The 21,212-nt window shown below is 59.0% G+C and overlaps 1 protein-coding gene and 1 long non-coding RNA gene across 5 annotated transcripts in view; one reads left to right on the top strand and one right to left on the bottom strand.

Annotated features, from left to right (window-relative positions):
- Positions 1–42: 42 nt before the first annotated feature.
- Positions 43–21,212, bottom strand: part of JARID2 (jumonji and AT-rich interaction domain containing 2) — a 273,915-nt gene continuing 252,745 nt past the window's right edge. For all 4 annotated transcript variants that reach the window (XM_047101536.1, XM_047101538.1, XM_047101537.1 and 1 more), the window contains 10 exons: positions 19,354–19,446; positions 16,121–16,239; positions 15,947–16,017; positions 15,015–15,129; positions 12,431–12,536; positions 10,495–10,677; positions 9,696–9,826; positions 8,916–9,099; positions 5,689–5,796; positions 43–2,036 (listed from right to left, as the gene is read on the bottom strand). In XM_047101536.1, coding sequence (XP_046957492.1) covers positions 1,854–2,036; positions 5,689–5,796; positions 8,916–9,099; positions 9,696–9,826; positions 10,495–10,677; positions 12,431–12,536; positions 15,015–15,129; positions 15,947–16,017; positions 16,121–16,239; positions 19,354–19,446 — 1,293 coding nt within the window. In that variant the 3' untranslated portion in view covers positions 43–1,853. The remainder of the gene's footprint in view (positions 2,037–5,688; positions 5,797–8,915; positions 9,100–9,695; positions 9,827–10,494; positions 10,678–12,430; positions 12,537–15,014; positions 15,130–15,946; positions 16,018–16,120; positions 16,240–19,353; positions 19,447–21,212) is intronic.
- Positions 5,745–9,660, top strand: LOC124528144 (uncharacterized). Its single transcript, XR_006966103.1, has 2 exons — positions 5,745–5,825; positions 7,230–9,660. It is a non-coding gene; the product is annotated as an uncharacterized LOC124528144 (long non-coding RNA).

The following is a 21,212-nucleotide window of genomic DNA, read 5'->3' as shown; positions in this document are numbered from 1 at the left end:
GTCGCAGCCCTCTGCCCGTTCACCGGAAAAGAGAGACCAATCTCAAAAAAACTTCGTTTTTATTATTAAACCTTGTAGTACAAACCTGAAAAGTAAACAAAAAACTGGCAATAAACAACATGAAGTCTTCCCTCCCGCGGGAGGAGTGCAGAGCAGCGCTAATAAATTAAATGTCAAACTGTAAGCCATAGGCAGAAGTTTACTGTCAAAAAGAGGGAAAGTACACAGCAAGGCCATAAAAACCGGACAACCACATTGGAAAACACGTGACTCTGTTTATGTAATTGTTAAATATTCCAAAAACAGTTCAGTCTTCTGCAACAACAACCGACAAAGTGTATCACAGGACGCTCCCGACAGTCCCACTGGCAAGCTCAGTGCATATGAGTAGCTACGGGCTCGATGGATCCAATTACGAAACAAAGGACAGCTCGTGAAAACAGTTCCCTTTTTTATTCCACACGTACTGTACACACAACCGGAGAAGGGCAACAGCTACTCCATTATTATTTTGTTGTTGTTGTTCAGTGATGTAAGCAGCACTTATAAATGTTACAAGAAAAACCCTGTAAGCATCCAATCCACCCGATGAAGAAACGGAAACGTAAGGCTTTTCTTCATCTTGTCCTCGCACCCTCCCCACCCCCCACCGAGAAAAAGGCTCAAGTATTTAAAACAATTTACAGGCGTATGTACAAAAGGGATGGGATTCTTTTTTTTTCTTTTTTCTTTTTTTTTTTGTTACAACATGAAGAGAAAAAATAGACAAGATGAGCGCAAATGCATTTTCACATTCAGAAAGAACTGCAGACCTCCTAGTGGCTCTAAGTGTGACCGTCAACGAAACGAGTTTAGAAAGAAAGATTAATGCTGACTTGTGAAGGTGTAAACCAAGCAGTGACATGAAGACGGAATGTTAGAGAGATTGCACGTCTAGGACAAAGAAGCACTTTCGGCTTCGATCACTTTTTTTTCCTTTTTTGTTTTTTTGTGGTTTTTTTTTTTCTTAAGGATGCTATTGAAGGGTTTTTTGATAAAGTAGCCAACAGCACCAAAAAATAACAGAATGGATTTCCTAATGAAATCAGGCACAGGTTTCCCTCACGTGACCCCTCCAAGGCAGGCAGTCTGCTTTCTTCTCTCGCTCTCCTCTTTCCCTTAAACAGATGCATAGAGATGTGCTGGTAAAGAGAACCTCGTCGTCCTTCCGCATTTTGCCTCGGGTTAGGAAACAACGTCCGCCTTCAGCTGCCGTAACCGCCCAAAGAAACAAAATGGGGGTTCTCCGGTTTTAAAAATTACAAACTCATTTTGCACATGACAGAAGAAAAGACAGCCAAAGTAAAGCCATTTCTTTTCAAGTTTTGTGTGTGTGTGTGTGTGTGTGTGTCTCCTATCCCTTTTCCTCTCTAGAAAAATCTGCTCACATGACTGGTTTTTTAAAATTTGTTCTCCAAACTTCACCCTCTTCGAAAATGGGTTAAAAAAGCCTTTTTTCCCCCCAAGTTACCAAAAAAAACCAAAACAAAAACAAAAAAACAAAACAAAACAAAAAAAAACCAAAAAGGCTTTTTTCAGCCACAGGGGCGATACAAATTAATACAGCCCCCTCAAGGGTTTTTAAAACAGTGAATATACGGCAGTTTCCAAAATCTGACTGCAGTATCTAGGTATTCTAAGTACAAAAAAAAGTTCAACAGTTTAATGCTAAAACAAAATTAGTTCTCTAAAACCAGAAGAAAATCTTCTTTAGAGCTAGTGCAAAGACAGCTTGTATCCTACAGCAAGTACTCCAAACTAGAATATCATAATTACAAAAAAATATATATCGATCGACACGGGTGTTGGCATCTTCACGACGAGCTCGAAGCACTTCGGGGGGAACCGGAGGAGGAAAGCCGGGGTGGCGGCACGTCCACGGTCGCCCTCTTGCGGGGCCCTCTTTTCGGTGTGGGTTTGCCGAGACGGTTCTCGATGCTGCCATTCTTACCAGACACTTTGCCGCAGATCTGATTGACCAGACTGATGATCTGCTCCTGTTTCCGGGAGAGAGGAAGACAATTAACAGACCAGAAGCACGCGATCCCAGACCCCTCCCCGGGTGACGCTCACCACCACAGCACAGGACCGGGGGGCCACGGAGTGCTGCCCCCCGGAGGCGGTTCACAGACCCCGGGAGAAGCGATTCTGAGGCGGCGGCTCGGGAACCAGGCAGAAAGATCCTTGAGAACCAGGCCCCTAACCTGGCCCCTAAAGCGGGCCCTTTGCTTCTCACAGACACACCTGCCACTTCATGGCCCGGAGGGATGAGGGGCAGAGCACCTGCCGCGACGCGCGTCCTAGCCTCCGAGCCCCCACCACGGCACCGCCCCGCGGCCGGCAGGGTCACTGAAATCCCTGAAGTCCCACAACTGTACCCAGTACGTTGTTTTCTACACGCATCTCACGTGTAACGTGTCCCTCGCCCTGGAGCCTGGGCCACCCAAACAGCAAGAGCGGGTCACCGTCCCGCGGCCACACGACCCAGCCACCCGGGAGACGGGCTCCGTGCGCGGACAGGGTAACGGGGCTGCCCGCACCAGCACGCAGGGGCAGGGCTGCAGGGGGGCTGGGCTCTGCCTGCCCCCGAGGCTCACGGGGGCGTCCCAGAGGCTTCTTGCCCCGAAGAGGACAAGTGCCTGGGGCGGTGTCATTCCAGCTGCCCGAGCACTCGAGCCTTCCTTCACCTGGCCTTGCAGATAAATACACGTGTCTACTTCTGGATTATTTCTGGCATCCCCTCCTCTCAACGAAGGGGAGATGATTAACAAGCATCCTTAAAGTCAATCAAGGGAACCATTTTACTGCCGGCATCAAGTATGTATTTGTAACCTCAACACCACTCAGAACCATGCAGTTTTACGAGAAACCGTGGGGGGAAATACCAAAATGGCATATGGCCAGACCTTTCCGAAGCACCTGCTCTGGACCAGGGTCAGAGGGAACCCTGTGGACACAGGCGGGGGCGAGGGGGGGAGGGGGGGTTGCTCATCCTTCACTCAAAGGCCTGGGGTTCACCTGAGTCCGAAGCTGGCCCTCCCGCAACAGGAGCCTCTCCTCACGGAAGTGGAAGGTGTTAAGGGCGAAGAAGTGAAAACCGTGTGGGAAGAACGTGAAAAGCACCCTAGAAGCAACAGGGCCGCCCGTCTGCGCAAACGCTGTCTGTGGCCATTTTTTCAAGCACTTACGATAAACTTGCTAAACGAAGATAACTAGATGAGCTGCTTTAAAACCTGTGGCTTAAGCCTTCGGGGCAGCACGGGCCGGGCAGGGCCCTGCCTGCGCCTCCCTCGGACCCGGGATCTGTGTGCCCCAAACACCGGGGCTTCCAACCAGAGCTGCGGTGCCCTCACGAGGCACTTCTGAAACCCAGCCAAGAACCAGAAATTACAGAGTTAAAAAGCACACAGCTTAAAGAAGGAGTGGATTCAGATTCTCATTTACTAAAATTAGTCCAATGACAAAGTAGGCGGCTTCTATGCCCTTTTCTCTTACTCATCAAAGTGATTAAGCTTCACACAGACCCTACAGACGGGATTCTCTGTCCCATATTCCGGTCACAAAAGACAATGGGCTACAGATGGAAGAACCCAGATTTTGCAGAGCCTGAAACCCTGAGGGCGAAGCCCCCCCAGCATGTGGGCGGCACCGCGCGGGCTGACCGTGCTGTTCTGACTCCCCGCTGAGGGTGTCTTTGTCGCGGGCTCTGACGTCCACGGGTACAGCGGAGCAGCAGGGCGCGCAGGGCGGTTATGCCTTCACCGACACACACCCTAAAAGCCAGGCCCGGATCTATTCTCAGCTCAATCTTATTCCGCCAAAGGCTTATTACCCCCACCGACCCGCAGCCTGAGCCCCCACAGATGCGCCACCATGCCCTCCAGAGTCCTGCCCGGAGCGGAGACGTGTGACGCCAGACGTGGTCACCTCACCCATGACCCACCCCCACTGAGATCTGGGTGCGGGAGCCTGCGGGACAGAGGGGCCCGCGGCAGATACAGCCCTGGGGGCGGTGCCCTGCTGGGGGCCGGGGAGGGCGTGGTGCAAGGGTGTGTGCAGCCGCCCAGGGTAGGGGACACAGCACCACAGTGATCTGAAGGGTGACACCCCCCCCCCCCCCGCCCTCAAGAAATGTTCCGGGTCAGTCAAGACGTGAGACACGTCCTCCAGTCGCCGCGCAAGCGACTGCCCAGCAGCTCAAAGCGTTCATGCTGGACGTGCCAGGAAGTCACTGAGGCGCGGGCCCGCTGCTCGCTGCGGGGACAGCCCTAGCCCAGTGGCACCTGCTCTCCGTGCCGGCTGATGGACACCGCGAACCGAGCGCGCGAGCGAGGGCTTCGGATGGAGTCTGCCTCTGCAGACGACCGGGGACTCAGCGAGACAGGGGCCATCAGGGGACCGTGAGGCGCGACGCCCCGGACCAGAGCGGAAGCACGGAAGTGGCGAGAACTGGCAGGACTGGCACTTATACAAAGCTGGAACGGGATCTGGGGAGCTGGATGCAGGAAGACAAGACTTCGTGTTTCAGCCCAGGGCCCTTGGGTGAGGACCCAGAGCCGCCCCCTGGCCTCGTGCGCGGCAGCCCCGCCGGGAGCCCAGCGGTGGCTTGTGTCAGATGCTCCGCGTTCTTGACCTGATGTTGGTCACACGGGAGTTTCTATGGAGATGAAAGATGCCGGGCACGGTCTGCAGCACTTCCAGGAGTGACCCAAGGCGTCCGCGCCCCCACACACCCCCTGCCCCCACCCTAGCCCCGGGCAGATGGCACAGTCACGAGGGTCATCGGCGCCAGGTGTCGGTCACCAGTGCAGCGGGATTCTCGGCAGACCCCGAGCTCCTCCTCGCACGGACCCCCACCCTGGTGGCTGCTCGCTGTGGGGGTGACCGCGGCAGGCAAAGTGCACCGCTATGGGAGGTGGTGGCCGAGGGGGCTCTGCAGGGCTGCAGCGAGGAAGGCTGTCTGGCCCTGGCCCCAGAACCCTAGAATCGGCCTTTTCCGGGAAAACCAGAGACAGCCTTGGCTCTGAGGCCCCTGAAGCGGCCAATGCTGCTCACAGGGGGCCCCCCGCCCAGAGAGAAGGGAGACAAGGCCCTGATCTTCCTGTGCTGTCCGCACCACGACCTGTCCTTCCCTTCCCTCACCCCCCCCCCCGCCCCATCTGCATCTGTCTCGCAATGGACGTGCACAGGTGGCCCACCGTGCCCCTGGATCTGAACCCTACCCGGAGGGGACAGCACAGTCCCTCATTTCCTCAGCAGCCTAGCCAACCAGTGCGGCCAGCACCCAGATCCCGCCCTCATAAATGGAGGCCCTGGCGGCCACTGGTGCTGATGGAGACACTGTAGGGGAGAGATGGGCCAGGCTCCCGTGCAGGGGGAGGTGGGCCAGGGGTCCCCATTAACTGGAAGAAGAAAACTGAGATAGAACGAAGTTTGTGGAAGTAAACAAATCTCCCCGGTGTTAGTTCCTAGGGCTCCCCAGGTCGGATCGGACACAGGCTGGACCCCCCCACCCCCACTTTCTGTGGAGTCAGGCCGTCCAGACAGGGACCCAGCACCACACTGGGTGCCCTCGGCCTCCGTTCACACCAGCTGTTCACCTCTGTGGAAAGGCCGATCAGGGCACAGGTCCCCCCGGTGCGGACTGACCTCATCGTAGCGGTACATCAGCTTCAGCCCTCGACAGGACTTCTGCTTCTCCACGTGGCGCAGAGCACACTCCAGGCAGAAAACCACGTTCTCGTTCTCCTGCACGACCTGTGGGAACAGCGGCGGCCGGTCCTGAGGTGCAGAAGCCATCGGGCCCCCCCCCCCCCTCAAGGGAGCAGGGGCAACTCAGGGAGGCCCGACCCCGGCTAAAGTCCCCTCCCGATCTCTGCTGCCCCTTCCCAGGAGGGGTTCTCGCCAGCGACAGGCTGGAGGAGACAGGATGGGACCGTAGTGCCGCTGATAAGCTCTCAGGCACTGGGCCTTCCGGGACCTTGTGCACACAAACCACCTGGGGAGAAAACGTGGCAGGGTGACCGGGAAACACACCCCGAACATTCCAGCGGCGTGATCGATTCTGCTGGTTACCCAGAGGCTGCCCCCTGCACGCCCCTGGGGGACCCGATGCCTCTGCCCGAACCTGCCCCGAAACTCCAACTGCCTCCTGGGTGATCTGCAAGCCAGACAGGCCCCGACCGCCTGCCAGCCCGTGGGAAAGCCTAGGGCAGCGGGAAGCGCACACCAGGGCCTGGGGCCCAGGGTCCCTGTAGGCAGCACAGGGCCTGATCCGCCACAGACATGAAGATTTGGGGGTGGGGAGGGTGCAGAGGGACAGCTGGTTTGCATGGGGGCCCTCCCCCTGTCCCTGTCCCCGTCCCCCCAACTTCTAGTCCTGGTCTCGTTTAGAAGGAAATTCGGGAAAATGCTGCCTTCACACACAAGATGCGAGAGGTTCACAGGCCTTTTCATAAAGACTGAGGAGAAACAGCCAGCCGCGGGAGGAAGGAAGCGACGCTTAAGGGAAGAAACCCAATGCCTTTTAAAGACACTCAGGCTCAGGACAGGAATAGACAAAAATAGGAAACCGTAAACAAAAATACAATCTTATTACTAATCCAAGCACTGAAAGTTGTGAATCAAAATAAAACCTCAATTTTTACCTATGAATTCAGGATGATACAAGCTTTCTTTTCTAAGTAACTTAATGAAGTTTTTTATTTATGTGAGAGAAAGAAAGGAAGCAAGCGTGAGCAGGGGAGGGGGCAGAGAGAAGAGAGAAAAAGGAGACAGGATCCCAAGCAGGCTCCACATGGTCAGCACAGAGCCCTACTTGGGACTCAGACTCAGAAACCGTGAGATCATGACCTGAGCCGAAAGCGAGAATCAGATGCTTACGGAGGCACTGCAACGTAGGCTTTCTTAAAACAACAGTCAGGCTGCTAGGAAATGCCTAGTGACAGCCTGAAAACAAACCCACGGGAACAGGCCAGTGCCCCGCACGGAGGTCGTGACAGTGCTGTTCATGGTCGTGGGAAGTAACGGGACACTTTCCCACGGGAGTAACTCCGTTCCAACACAAGAGGGACGCCCACGGGACTATGTGGCTTTTATGAGCCATGCTCACAAAGCATTTTTAAGACCCGGGGAAATGCTTATGCTTTTCTTTCTCTCAGAGAGCATGGCTCTTGATTTTCTCTCCTTAGAAACGCCTTGGAAAAGAAAGACTAAGGCGGAAGAAAACACAGATCTTCCTGGACTTCTAAGAGGGCTACACCCCGATCGAGCCGCTGAGAGCTGAAAACCTCCTAAAGCTGAAACTGCACGTTAGGCAGCTAACCTCCCGGACAGCACGGCTCGGCCGGGCCCCCCTGACGCGTGCTCCCGACAGCAGTCTACGCTGGGCCCAGTCCCGCAGCACAAAGCCTATGTGACAAGACACCGCTGACTGTCCCGTGTGACTGTTTGAACGCCGTACTGAGCGTGAGGCCAGAAGGGCTGTATGGGGCAGAGCGGTTGTGAGAGAATCGGCCGTTCAGCCTCGTGACTGCAGAGCTGGCTGGGAGCCGCGGTCACCACTGCTCTGCGTCACACGGGGGACCCCGTGGCACATCGCGGGGGGGGGGGGGTGAGGGCACGGCTCCAAAGTAAAAATCCGAGTACAGTTTCCACTAAATGCCTACCAGCTTTGGACCATCGTAAAGTGGAAACGTCCTAAGTTGGGAAGCATCCGTGTGCACGTGTGTGGCCGCTGTGGATGCCATTCTATCCCCCCCACTCCCCGCGCCCCCAATCAGGTAAGTCCTAACGCCCAGTACCTCAGAATGGGACTGTATTTGGAGGCGGGGCCCAGAACGAGGCAACTGGGGTAAAATGAGGTCACAGGGAGGGTCCGGTCCAAGTAGGACTAGTGTCCTTACAAGAAGGGGTTAAGACCTAGACTCTCCGGGTGAGGGGTGGGGGAGGGCACACGTGAAGAAGACCCGGGGAGACTGTGGCCATCTGCTCGCCAAGAACCCAGAGGCCTCGGACGAAACCCACACTACCGCCTCCCGGAGCCCAGACTCGCGGCCTCGAGAGCAGGGAGGGGAGGGGAGGGAAGGGACGGTCGTCCAAGCCCCCTGCGTGCGGTGCGGACTAACGCAGTTCTCCCCTTCTCTCAGCCTTCGGACTGCATGGGAGCAGCTGGGGGTCCCCCACCTCTGCAGGGCACCCGGCCGAGGGCTGGGGGACACGGGGTGAGGCGGTGTCCTCCAGGCACGAGGCCAGGAGGGGGACAGGGGTGTGCCTGATGCCCCGTGCCTCGGCGACCACGTGGGACGTCAGTGCCACGGCGGGTGTGAGGACACTAAGCTCCAGTCACTGGAGGGCCGTGAGCACCGGGCAGAGGTGCACGGTTTCCGATAGCCCCGTGTGGGGGCGGCCACCCCGACGGGCCACACCAGCCCGGCGGCCATTCCCCTGAGGTGTCCGAGCCCCGCTCTGGCCTGGGACGGCCGTGGGGAGACACAGTGACCGCACGAACACGGCTAAGCCCAGGGCTGGGCGGGCCGGGGACACCGGCAGGGCCGCTGTGGAAGCCAACGAGGACGGAAGCGGGGCGGACGACCGCAGGAGCAGCAGCTTCCGCCAGAGGCCAGGAGGCTGGAAGCAGGGCTGCTCCCTGGGGGGACCGTCCGTTCTGACCCAAGACAGCCCCAACTCTGCGGGGCAGCGCACTGGACCCTGACCCCGAGGCAAGAGCCGAGGACTCGCGGGGCCCAGGCCCTTCGTTCGGGGGCAGCGGCCGGGGGGGGGGGGGGGAGGACGGGCAGGAGTGCAGGGCAGAGGAGAGAGGAGCACGGGGCAGGGGCGAAAACCGTCCCGACCCGCGGCCGCACGCCCGGGCTCACCATGGACAGGTAGCACAGGTGCTGGCAGACCTGACACCTCCTCTCTGACGTCTCCAGCTGCAGCCACTTTCGAGGCTTTTTCTTGCCATCCGCCATGGCGCCGTTGCCGTCGTGGCTGCCGTAGCGGGCGGACGAGTGGAGGCCGGCCTCGAACAGCTGCCGCCGCTGCCGCAGCTCCGTATCCCTGCGCGGACAGAGCGGGGGCGGGCGTCAGGGCGCCGTCGGGCCACGCCCCCCGGCCGGAGGGAGTCGCGCACGGGAGGCGGGCTTCGGCTTCGGCCCTGAGCCGCCTCCACCCGTGGGGTCTCCCCTCTGACCGCGGAGGACGGAAGCCAGGACGGGGTCTCGGACTTGGCGGGACCCACGGGCCACAAGCAGAGGCGGTGGGGGAGCTCGACCGCGGCGGGGCGGCGGGAGGGCTGAGTGGGGAGCACCGTGCGCCAAAAGGGACGTGCGGGGCCGGGCTGGGCCCGGGGGCTGCGGGTCCCTCTCCTCTCGGGGGCCACCCCGCCCCCACTCCCTCCCACAGGCGGCTGACGTCCTGTGAGTGCCCCAGCGACACGTACTAACCCCACACATGACGCAGCGAGAGAGCAAGAAGAAAAGCCACCACTCTCCCCCAAGTCTCCACCGGCGAGCACCAGGTGGGCCCCGTGGTTCCGAGAGTTGGCCCTTGTCCCGCCGCCCCCCCCCCTTCCCCCTGTGCGCGGGACCGGCCTCGGTCTGTGGCTCCTGGGCGCTACCCTTGCCCTGCTGGGCCCGGAACCCAGACTCCGTCACCTGAGCTCATCCAGAAGGGCGGAGATGGTACTGAGAGTGGGGCCGTTCTCCTTTTTTGCTTCCGCTTGTGCAATCTGGTAGAGGAGCTTCTCCATGGAGAACGGCTTAGCTATGTGGCGACGCTTCATTTCCTGCAAGAGGGGGTCACAGCCTTTAGGGCAGATCTTCCTTACCAGGCGGCTGCCGGGGGTTCTCCCTCATTTGGAAGGTGGGGGGCTGTCTGAATTCTCAAACTCTGACTTCCATCTGGATTCAACGCAACTGGGAATCCTGGGAACGTTCCTGCCCGCCTGGGAGACCAGCACGAGGCAGCGGGAAAGGTCACCGCTTGGGGCCACCAACCACAAGGCAGGTGCCACGGATTCAGATGGGTGCGGGGGCACCTGGTGACACACTTGGTCAAGCAGCCGACTTCAGCTCAAGTCATGATCCTATGGTTCATGGGTTCAAGCCCTGCGTCGGGCTCCGCACAGAGGATTCTCTCTCCCTCTCTCTCTCCCTCCCCCACCCGCACTTTCTCTCTCACAATAAATACACTTAAAAATCCGCACCCGCTTCTTTTCTTTGAAGTTTTACCTTCAACTCCTTCCGTACTGTGTTCCCAACACCGTGCGGGAGTCAACAACAGAATTCAAAACCTCTCATGATACAAACGTTCCTTTTAGAAAAAACCCCTCGGCTGCCTCTTAAGAGGTTTCAAAACTCATATTCTGAAACTCAGCGTCACCTAACGTCAGACCCGCGCGTGCAGGGCCATGCGTGCTGCCGTGCACCCACTCGGGGGCTGGTCCCACCTTACCTTGGCCGTCTCGAAGCCCATACTCGTCCACTGGGTGGTGGCAAAGTGCACGGTCTCAGAGACGCTGTAGCCGCAGCACACTTTGGACACAAAGGACCCCGGGAAGCAGACGACAAACTGACCGCTCTGCTGCACGGTCCTGTGAACCTTGATCCCCTCCCTGCACAGCACCTCCGGGGAGATCTAGGGAGACAGGCCGGGCTCGGGGGCTTTCCTGGCTGTCGCCCCCAACCACTATCCGCCACCCAGAGCCCCCCTTCTGTGACAGCTCCGCCAGCCCCTCCCCCAGCGAGTGGACCGACAGGCACCCCTGCTGGCCAGGAGGGGGGTTGTCGGGACGGAAGGGACCTGCTGGCCAGGAGTGGGATGAGGTTTAGTATTAAAGATTTGCTTCTCCTTTGAGAAAATAAAGACACAGGGGCGCCTGGGTGGCTCAGTCGGTTAGGCGTCCGACTTGGGCTCAGGTCACGATCTCGTGATTTGTGGGTTCAAGCCCCACATCGGGCTCTGTGCCGATAGCTCAGAGCCTGGAGCCTGCTTCGGATTCTGTGTCTCCTGGTCTCTCTGCCCCTGCCCCGCTCACTCTCTCTCTCAAAAATAAACGTTAAAGGGGCCGCCTGGGTGGCTCAGTCGGTTAAGCATCCGACTTCAGCTCAGGTCATAATCTCGCAGTCCATGAGTTCGAGCCCCGCGTCGGGCTCTGTGCTGACAGCTCAGAGCCTGGAGCCTGTTTCAGATTCTGTGTCTCCCTCTCTCTCTGACCCTCCCCCGTTCATGCTCTGTCTCTCCCTGTCTCAAAAATAAATAAACATTGGGGCGCCTGGGTGGCTCAGTCGGTTAAGCGGCCGACTTCGGCTCAGGTCATGATCTCGCACGGTCCGTGAATTTGAGCCCCGCGTCGGGCTCTGTGCTGACAGCTCAGAGCCTGGGGCCGGTTTCAGATTCTGTGTCTCCCTCTCTCTCTGACCCTCCCCCGTTCATGCTCTGTCTCTCTCTGTCTCAAAAATAAATAAACGTTAAAAAAAAAAATTTTTTTTAAATAAACATTAAAAAAAAAATTAAAAAAAAATAAACCTTAAATTTTTAAAAAAAAAAAAAGACAGACACATAATTCCTAAGAACAACAAAGATCTGCATGGATACCGGCCTAAAAGGGACAACGGTCCCGCAGGGGCACGGCCTCGGTGAAGACCCGGCCCTGTCCCCATGCACCACTGCCAGGTTCGAACGGCGTAAATGGATACCACCTGGGTGGCTGCTGGGAGGCCTCTGGAGCCGGGAGAGCACAGGGGTGCAGGCTGGGGGCCCCAGGCCCAGCACATCGAGGGGCTGCTGCTCCCCTTTCTCCAGGCTGAACCCAGAGTGAGCGGGGCCCCGCAGGGACGGGAGACCGAGGCGGGGGTCAGCAGAGGCCAGAGGGGACCTGAACTCAGGCGTCAGGACACAGCTCAAGGCTACAGACCCCCAGAAACTCGACTGGCCCAGGACTTCCTGAAGACAGGGTCAGAAGCCCCTGTGCTGGTCCTGTGACGGTGAACATCCCCGACCGGTAGCCCAGTCACCCAGGTGCCCAGCAGGTGGGGACGGCAGGGCACAACAGAGCCAGAAGACCACCCGACACAAGCCCGTGGCCCCCGCCTCCTAGATTGCCCGGTCTCCACTTACAGAAAAAGCAGGCCCTGAAACAGACTCAAAGGCCAGCTCGGGCCTCATAAGCCCGGAATCCCGTGCCGTCTGAGGGAAACACCGCTTTCGTAAAAGAGAACAGGTTGGCTTGCACGGATCCCCGGAGGGTTCATTTTTCAATGTCCTCTTTGCCTCTGGGGGGCAGGCCAGCAAGGAAAGGGACTCGATAAGACCGCTCAGGGTTGGGTCCCAATCCTGAATGCCCGCTCCCGGCCAGCATCCGCGGCCCCGGGCAGCGGGGGGGACCTACCATGACGTTGCTCTCCAGCATCTGTAGCCCTGGGGTACCGTTGGCTTGCAGCAGGGTGTGGACCACATCCTCCAGCTTGTTCTCCTCCTCAGCAGGAATGCAATACCTGGGTTGTGTGGGAACACGGGCGGACACAGCCTTGACATGGAGCCTCTGCCCGGGGAGCGCTCGCTGGGCCCACCCTGCAACCCTCCGTCCGAGAGGGGAGCGAACGCCGGCTTGCAAAGTGGCCTTGGGGGGTAGCCGGGAGGAGGAACGCACCCCAGTGACTGGCGCCCCGCTTCCCAGGGCGACACCGCTGCTCCCAGCCAACGCGGCCAGAACGCAGCCACGGCGGGCGAACGCACCCCTGTCACGTGGAGCTGACCTACGCATGAGCCAAAAAGCCTTCAAACCCAAACCAGATGTCGAAAGCCGCCTAGAAATCAGATCCAGACACACATGCAGACGCGATCAGCCTCTGCTAAGTGCCCTAAACCTTCAGAGGACACGACAGGACCCCGGCGCTGGTCCCCCGGGCAGCTGAGGGCTGCGGCGGCCGGAACGGGCGAGGGGACCCGTGTTCTCGGAAGAGGAGTCCAGCCTGTGCGCTCGCCGCCTCACGGCCAAGGCTGCAAGGACACCACAGCGGCTGTGAAATCCTGGAACGGGAGCTGGTAAAAACCCAGGGGACAGAGGAACACATTCCCGGAGGGAGCCGTGTGCCAGGAGCCAGCCCGGCTCAGCCGGCTGAGGGCACAGGACGGGCGCCACCACGAGAGCCACATCAGGCAAGCTGCACAGGCAGACAGAGGGGCCAGGCCACAGGGGCAGGGGACAGCGCAGGCCTTTCTGGCCGGAGCTAAGGAGCCGCAGGGATGCTGGGGGGAGAGAAGGCTGAAGACGTGGGCAGAACTTCACCAACAGAAGAATCTGGAACCTCACCGTGTTACGGAGAGGGGGGGAGTCGTCACCAGTGTCCCAAGAGGGCCCACCAGGGACACACTCCTGGAACGGTCCTGACTGGGCCACAGGCCAATGAAGCCACTGACCTCCCTTCAGGGGAGTCGGCCAGACAGCTCACATCCTGCCCCCGATACAACCGGTTCCAAATGTCCAAACTTCCCACAGGCCCACTGCTGGCCATCCATCGCCACCGGAGTCTGTGAGGCAACCCTACCCTTGGAGGCCAAATCCTGCTTTCCAGTCGCCAAGCACCACATTCACGTTCTCTATAAATGCCGATTTCCACGCCTGTGTATCCTACTCCTGACCTGTGACTGAAATCCAGGCGTTCTAACCTAAATCACCTGTTTCAAGAAAAATCACACACCATCAAGTCCCAGGGTCACATCCCGGCCTCCTCTTCACTCTCCACCAGCAGGGTTTCCGGGGATGAGGCTTCCAAAGGCCCAGGGAGTCCGACGTCTCCCCACCTCTAACTCATGGCCAGGCGGCGAGGACGGCCTCGCAGCCACAGCACCTCACCGCCCCTCGCCCCTGTGTGCAGGGCGGGCCGGGTCACAGGCCTGGGCGGGACCCTCTGCTCCCCAAGCCGGGCGTGGCCACAGAAGCTCGTCCACGGGGAACAGCCCTCCAGACGAGCAGGCCGCACACCCCTGCACGCCACGCACTCTGTCTCGGGCCACCAGCCCCCGCTCCGGCCTTCCCGCAGGATGCCGAGTACCCCCCCATCCTCGATGGCACAGCCCCCACAGGGGTCCCCCGGTCCCGCCAGGCTTCGACACTAAGCACACCTGTGGGAATGTGGCCCGAGAGCAGGGGAGTCCTGGTGCGGAGGCTGTGGCAGAGACAGGCTCCCGGGGGGAGAGCACCGGTTGTGCGACTTGGCGTGTTTTAATAAAGAATGCCGAATCACCCCCTCGGGACAACGGCTGCAGTTAGTGTGGGACAGATGTGGTGTCGGTGGCTTGTCAGGTGACAGGACAGCCCGATTATGTGCAGTAATTTCCCATCTGCCACCGGGAAGGAAGGGCCCAGAGCACCAGCCGTGGATGGGGACGGGCGGACAGGGCAGGGTCACAGGTGGGCACCCAGGCAGCGGTAAGAGAAACCCGTGCCTCTCCCACAGCAGGGACCCGCTCCCAGTGACACCTGTGCTCTGTGGCAGCGACGGGTCGGACACCCCGCTGTAGAGATGCCAAAAATAACCTCACACCAGGCCCGGGAGAGGACGGTTTACACCGGGTGAGGGGAAGGCTGGGGACCCAGCACAACCACTGCACCTTCTGTGACACCCCTAACTGCTCTTACCCCTAACAGGACACGAAGTCCTAGAAAACACCACCAACAAATAACGTCCTAGAAGAAAAAACAAGGGTAAGCAGGCAGCTGACAAAAAAGGAACAGAAATGGCCCATAAGCACACGAAACGATGCTCAACCTTGCTCACCATTCGAGCAAATCAAACCTCCTTCGAAACCTTCCCGCCACCTCAAGCGCTTCCAAGGGAGCTAAGAAATCCTGTGACTGAACCGGGGGCACAGGACCAAACCCACACAAGCAAGCTCCCGGGGGCGGTCAGCCACCTGGTGAGAGGTGGAACTTTCCGGAATGCTGGGCCCCCCATGGCAGGCGTACTCACCAAATGCAGTCAGCACCAGTGTGTAAGTAGTCGATATAGGGAAGGTGGTTTTGGTCTCGAGACCAGCATGAGGTAGAAAAGACCATGCCGATGTTTAGCCAGGGAATTGTCACTCCTGCCAAGGGGGAGAGAGGCGTTACAGAGGACAGCCACATGGTCCCTGAGTGACGGCACCTAGAAACCCCTGCCTTCTTCCCAAGCGGAGAGAAAAAGAAAGAAACAGGACTCAAAAGTCAGACGACACCGGTGAGAAGGTGCTCGCTCCTTCCTGTTAGCTACGCAGAAAGGAAGCCAAGGCAGGCAGACACGGTTACAAAACGGTTTTTGAAAACATCTTCATCTGTGAGTTTCGGCGGGAAGCCCTAAGATGCCCCGAGGGGCAGCACACGGGGACTGTCGTCCACCAGCCACGTGCTGTGGCCCGCTGAACCTCAGCTCAGGACGCCCCACAGACGTGTCGACCTGAACTCCCGCGTGTGCTGGATGGAGGCAGGAAGCTCAGGCCCCACTCTCTGGGGAGGCCTCGAGGAATCGCTTGCTCCCCCCCGCCACCCCCCAGCGTGTGGAGGGGCCCAGCCGTCAGTGACCACAACCCCCAGTGACCACAACCCCCAGGGCACCTGGCTGTCCCTGCCCTCTGCAAGCCATCGATCACTTCTGAGCCCACACCAGCCCTAAGGAGTCAGGACATCAGCTTTGAAAATACCAATTTCAAGATGAAACCTTGGCCACGAAGTGTCTCCCCCGCTTTTAGATGCTACCATTCGGTTCACCTTTGCACACTTTTCTGACTTCAACAATCCCATTCCTCTGCACGCTAAAGATCAAAGCTTCCAATCTACGTGACCTACGCCGCTAGCCTCCTGTCCCGTGCTGGTCGTTTGGGGCAAGGGGCCTCGGGACCCGGAAGACGGCGGCCGCACCAGGCTTACCAGGCACAGCACCGAGGTGACGCAGGATGGACCCTGTGTTATTGGGGAGGACGGTGAGGTTCCATCCGTGCCTGCGGCAGAGGAGAGCAGAGGGGCGTCACAGACTGGCGGGGGGGGGGGGGGAGGGACACGCCGCCGAGGCCCCCAAGTGTAGGCCAGAGTATCGGCCGTTACCTTGAAAACGGTTCTGATTTTCCCACTGGGAATCCGCTGCCGTGAGTGTTGGTGTCCACCTTGCCACAGTGCACGGCCACGTGGCAATCCTTCTCTTCCACGAGCCTCCAGTACTCTTGCTGTGGGGAGAGGAGAGGCCCGGTCGGCACCGCGCCGTGCGGGAGTCACGGAGCGCGGGTCGGCGCGAGGCCATCGACGTGCGGCAGAGGAGCCCGTCCCACGGGAGCGGCGGGGCGCCTCCGACAGCACAGAGTAAGACGGCAGGGGTCGGATCGCCCGGGAGCAGACACATCCCCACAGAACCGCGGATGGGCGCCAACCGAGACTTGGTCACCGCGTTCAGCGAAACGCCCACCGGCAGGTGCACAAAATCCACACGATGCAGGACTCGGCCTCTCAAGGGAAGGCCGTGCGGACACGTGGATGAACCCCGAAGACCCGAGGCTGAATGCAGTGAGCCGAGCACAAAGGGACAGGCGCCGTGTGATTCCACCTACACGGACACACGGCATCACGGTCAAAGAGAGAGAAAAGAACGCTGGCGGCCAGGGGCCGGGGAGTTAGCGTCCAGCAGGAACAGAGTTTCGGTCTGGGAGGATGAAATCCCGGAGACGGATGGTGGGGACGGTCGCGTGGCAACATGAAGGCACTGAATGCCACTGAACTGCACACAGAGAGAACGGCTGAGGTGGTTACGTTACGTGATGTGTATTTTTACACAGTTTTAGAAGTCATTTACATGGGGCACCTGGGTGGCTCAGTGGGTTCAGCGTCCAACCCTTGATTTCTGCCCAGGTCACGATCTCGCGGTTTGTTGAGTTCAAGCCCCACATCGGGCTCTGGGCTGACAGCACGGAGCCGGCTCGGGATTCTCCCTCTCCCCCTCTCCCTGCTCTGCCCCAGCTTATGTTCTCTCTCTCAAAATAAATAAACTTAAAACTTTTTTAAGTTATTTATACGAAAAGCAGGGGGAAAGCAACGAGAGGAAGGAGGGGGAAGCCGTCCCCCCGTCATCCTATAAAGAACACGGCCCCTGGGGCGCCTGGGTGGCGCAGTCGGTTAAGCGTCCGACTTCAGCCAGGTCACGATCTCGCGGACCGTGAGTTCGAGCCCCGCGTCTGGCTCTGGGCTGATGGCTCGGAGCCTGGAGCCTGTTTCCGATTCTGTGTCTCCCTCTCTCTCTGCCCCTCCCCCGTTCATGCTCTCTCTCTGTCCCAAAAATAAATAAACGTTGAAAAAAATTAAAAAAAAAAAGAACACGGCCTCCAGGTCGGCCATCTTGACAGACACACACCTTCCTCCCTTCCAGTCACAGGCGATCCTGACTTCTCAGCCCCGTCTGTGCATCAGAATCACCAGGAGCGAAGACTACTTCCACCCGGACTGTGGTCCAGCCAACTAAATCGGACAGGGTGCCAGGGGGATGTCACATGAGCAGTGTTAAAAGCCTACCAGGTGACTGCAAGGAGTCCTACCCAAACAGCCAGGGGCGGAGGGGGGTCAGGAACGTGTTCTGCCAACAGCTAAGATGTGCTCAAGTTTCCCACAGGCAATTCCCCCAACTCAGAGGCCTTTTTTGTTTTCAATTTTCATTCCAGAAGCACAGCATCATCTTCCCTAATACCTTGGCAGACCCCATTTAGCTGGAACCACACGGAAAGGAGGAAGCCTAGCGAACAAGCAGCGGGTGTCACGACGTGCAGTTTGGCTCAGAGAAGTGCTACCACGAACCATACAGGCTCCACAACAACTTCTCCAAAGGGGGACCAGCCTGGAGGGGTCGAGAGCCCCAAGAAAAAATCCCACAACATTATGTGTCTGGGTTCCTTAAGCGTGTCTCCTGGAAGGGGAGGAACAGAGTCTGTGTGAGGGGATAGCTCGAGGCCCGGCCCTGCCACCGGGTGTAGAGACCGACCAACGGCCACCTGGGGAAGAAGGGGACGGCCACCAACCAAGAGGAAGGCCCAGACCTCTTTGGCGGATCTAGAAGCTAGACAGACTCCGACTCATCCAAGTCTGGATTTTAGCAGACCTTCCCCTGGTGTTCAAATATTAGGCAACTGCTTAGGAGAAAGCGAGACTCTCAGAACGAATTCCTGAGCAGGAAACTAAAACAAGCTGTGTGTCCTTCGTGCCCACACAGGATCAAACCCTGCGGCCTCTGAGGCCCCCACGGGGACCCGCGCCGAGCAGCCAAGGCCCCTCTTCCCAGCCCAACTGTCCACCCCAAAAGGTCCCATCGCTTTCTCCTGCCACCACATCCCACAAATGCCATGAGCACTTGGGAAGCAAGTGTGACCCAGAGTCGTGGCGGAAGGGATGTGGCTTCCGCGGGTCCAAAGCAGGGGGGTCAGGCCATGGTGTGGTATTCGGAGGCGCCACCCAGGGAACAGAGCTGGGGCGGCCCCGTGCAGATCAGCAGAGACATGCGGTCCAAGGGAAGGACGACACTCAGGGCTAAAACCAGACACGGGGAGGTTCCCCCAACGGGGAAGCCTGATCTGCGGGGCCGGGGCTCCGGTCCTGGGCTTCTGATGGCTGCCGTGCGTGGCCTGGTTTGACCTGGCCCGTCCAGGGACTTGTCCTGTCGTCCCACCCCGGGGAAGCCGGGCCCCTAGCAGTCAGCACGGGTGTGTGCACAGGGGCAGACATGCTTGACAGGAAGACGGAGTCTCAGACCCGCCCACCAGCCGCTGCCCTCGACCAGCCACGGGAGCTCGGCTTCCTTCCCTTGACAGGACCAGGCGCGGGGTACCGGGTGGGGGAGGTAAACAGATCCGGTCCCCGTCCTGCAGCGGCTCACCCAGAAAGCCCCCTAATCGGCCGGGCACAGGAGGGCTCCGGGCTTCCCAGCCTCACGCTAACTCCAAGAACAGAATTGGGAGAAGCACAAAGATGGCAATCTGCCAATCCCATTAAAGAGAAAACAGGGGAGAAGAGAAAAAGTGCAACCGTGGTTTCAAGGGATTCCAAACATTCTCTTACATAAGAGACGACGGGGTGAGGAGTCCCCCAGGCAGGGGACGCGCCCAGAGCTCACCCCGACTTGGCGTCTCCCCACCCCCGGCCGGGGGGAGGCACACACTCTTCGCTGCACCTCTTGTGCCCTTGAGTGAGTCTAGATTCGGTGACGACTTGCCAGCCCCCGGCACACAGACACCCACGATGGCCCCGGGGGTCCCCTCAGCACCATCGGGCACCAGGGGGCCCGGGGCCCCGGGAGGCGCGCTCACCTCGATTTCAGCCGGGGCGGGCTCCTTGCTGAAACACATGTTCATGATATTTCTTGCTGTTCGATAAAAAGTTGTTAAAGACACAGACCTTCCCTGGAAAGAAAACAAAGACGAGAGTAAAAAGCGTGAGAAGCCAAACTGAGCCCCAACCCCACGCGAGGCCGCACCCCTGTCCTGGACCACGGCCGCTGTGTGTCCTGAGTGGACGTGGGCAGGGACCACGGAAGAACGTGCTCTCGGGAGGGTCCTCGGTGCCGACCGCAGGGGAAAGAGGGCCCCTCGGCCTCGCACCAGCAGCAGACGGACCCCTGCCCTGATCCGGCAGAGATGGAGGCCGTGCACCAGGCGGGCCTCGCACAGGCACACCCGTGACACACAGAAGCACACTTCGCTTTACGGGGAAGGGTGTACGATGTGGGAAGGGCGCAGAACTCCCCAGTTTACCCCACCTGAAGGGCAGGAGGAGGGGCTGGGGGCCAGGGAAGAAACCAGCGGCATCCCAGACCCGCTCGGAGCTGGGGCCGGACCAGGGATGGGAGAGGGCCCGAGAGACACAAACGTCAGGCACCCTCCACACCTGAGAACCAGCCAAACGCGCAGCCTCCTCGAGCAAACCCGGGGAGCAGAAGCGCTCTGCTCGTTCTCTGCCACAGAAGCCACGCACTGCCCCCTCCCGGGGAGCACCTAGCATGCCAGATACCTAGCATCAGGACGGCCAGCACCCTGCCCTCTGCTGCCCCCTGCCCGGCGATCTCCACAGCGACGTGCTCAAGACGGCTCACGGTTTCGGCCTGGGAATCCCACCGGAGACTCCGTTCTCGCCTCCACAGACAGGAGGTTTCATTTTGCAGAGGCAAGCCTGGTCAGAGCTGTGCTTTTCCTGACCGGGCACGTGTGTCCCTTGGTTGCAGAGGTACCCACTGAGCACCTACTGTATACCAGGCCTAGTGCCGGGGGCTGGAGACGGAGCGGCGCTGGAGCGGACTCCGTCTCTGGCCTGTGGAACCCCGGCCCTGAGTGAGTGAGTGAGTGAGGGCCGCGAGCGCAGGGAGCCAGAAGCAGACTGGGCTTAGAACAGGTGACAGACCCTTCTGGAGGAAGGGAAGTCAGAGCGAGCGGCACGCAAGTCGTGGCATCTGCTTTTGCTCTAGAGCACAGAAAGGGGCCGCGTGGGGCGACTGCAAACTTCTCCAGACGTTACAAGGGAAGAACCCACCAGCCAGAGAGACAGGGCTTTGCGTCACCTAAAAAGCAGAGCACCTGTAATTCGCGAAAATGACACCCGGTGCCCAACAGTCAACACCCACGGAGGGCCAAGGGCTTCAGGACGCGCCCCCCCCCCCCCCGGCCCTCGGCACGCACACGGCTGCTTGCCGACACCCCCGTGGCCACCACGGCCAGACTGTTGTGATGAACCCTAAAGCTGTCAGTTACAGGGCACGTTTCCAGAAACACTCTACTCAGATTCACCTCATTCTCATAGAATTGGCCTTCTTAAATGAAAAATGTGACAAGTAGAAAATATCTCATTTCTGGAGTTGGCTATTTGGAGTCGCCGGATTTAACAAATGGCTTCAGCCGAGAAGAGCTTTTCAAGCAGACACCCAAGGAACACCCAAACATGCGCCTGAATGTATTCCACCTGCCTCCTCTCCCTTATCTCCCAAGGGTAAAAGGGTCCCCGCCCCCCCGCCCAGGGTCTCTGGGGACGGCGCCAGGGGATGAGAATGGGGAACCAGAGCAAAGGAGACTGTGCCCTGATGGGTCTAGTAAGAAAGTTCTACCTAGGCAAGCAGGGCGTCTTCTTCCAGAAAGGCGCACAGGACTACAGCCCAGGAGGAAAAGGAAGTGTGGCACAG

Source organism: Lynx rufus, unplaced genomic scaffold (assembly GCF_022079265.1).
Source record: "Lynx rufus isolate CCGP_SWC_20201006 ecotype Redwood Valley unplaced genomic scaffold, mLynRuf1.p SCAF_6, whole genome shotgun sequence".
Lineage (NCBI taxonomy): Eukaryota > Metazoa > Chordata > Mammalia > Carnivora > Felidae > Lynx > Lynx rufus.
This window is presented reverse-complemented; position numbering and strand designations above follow the sequence as displayed.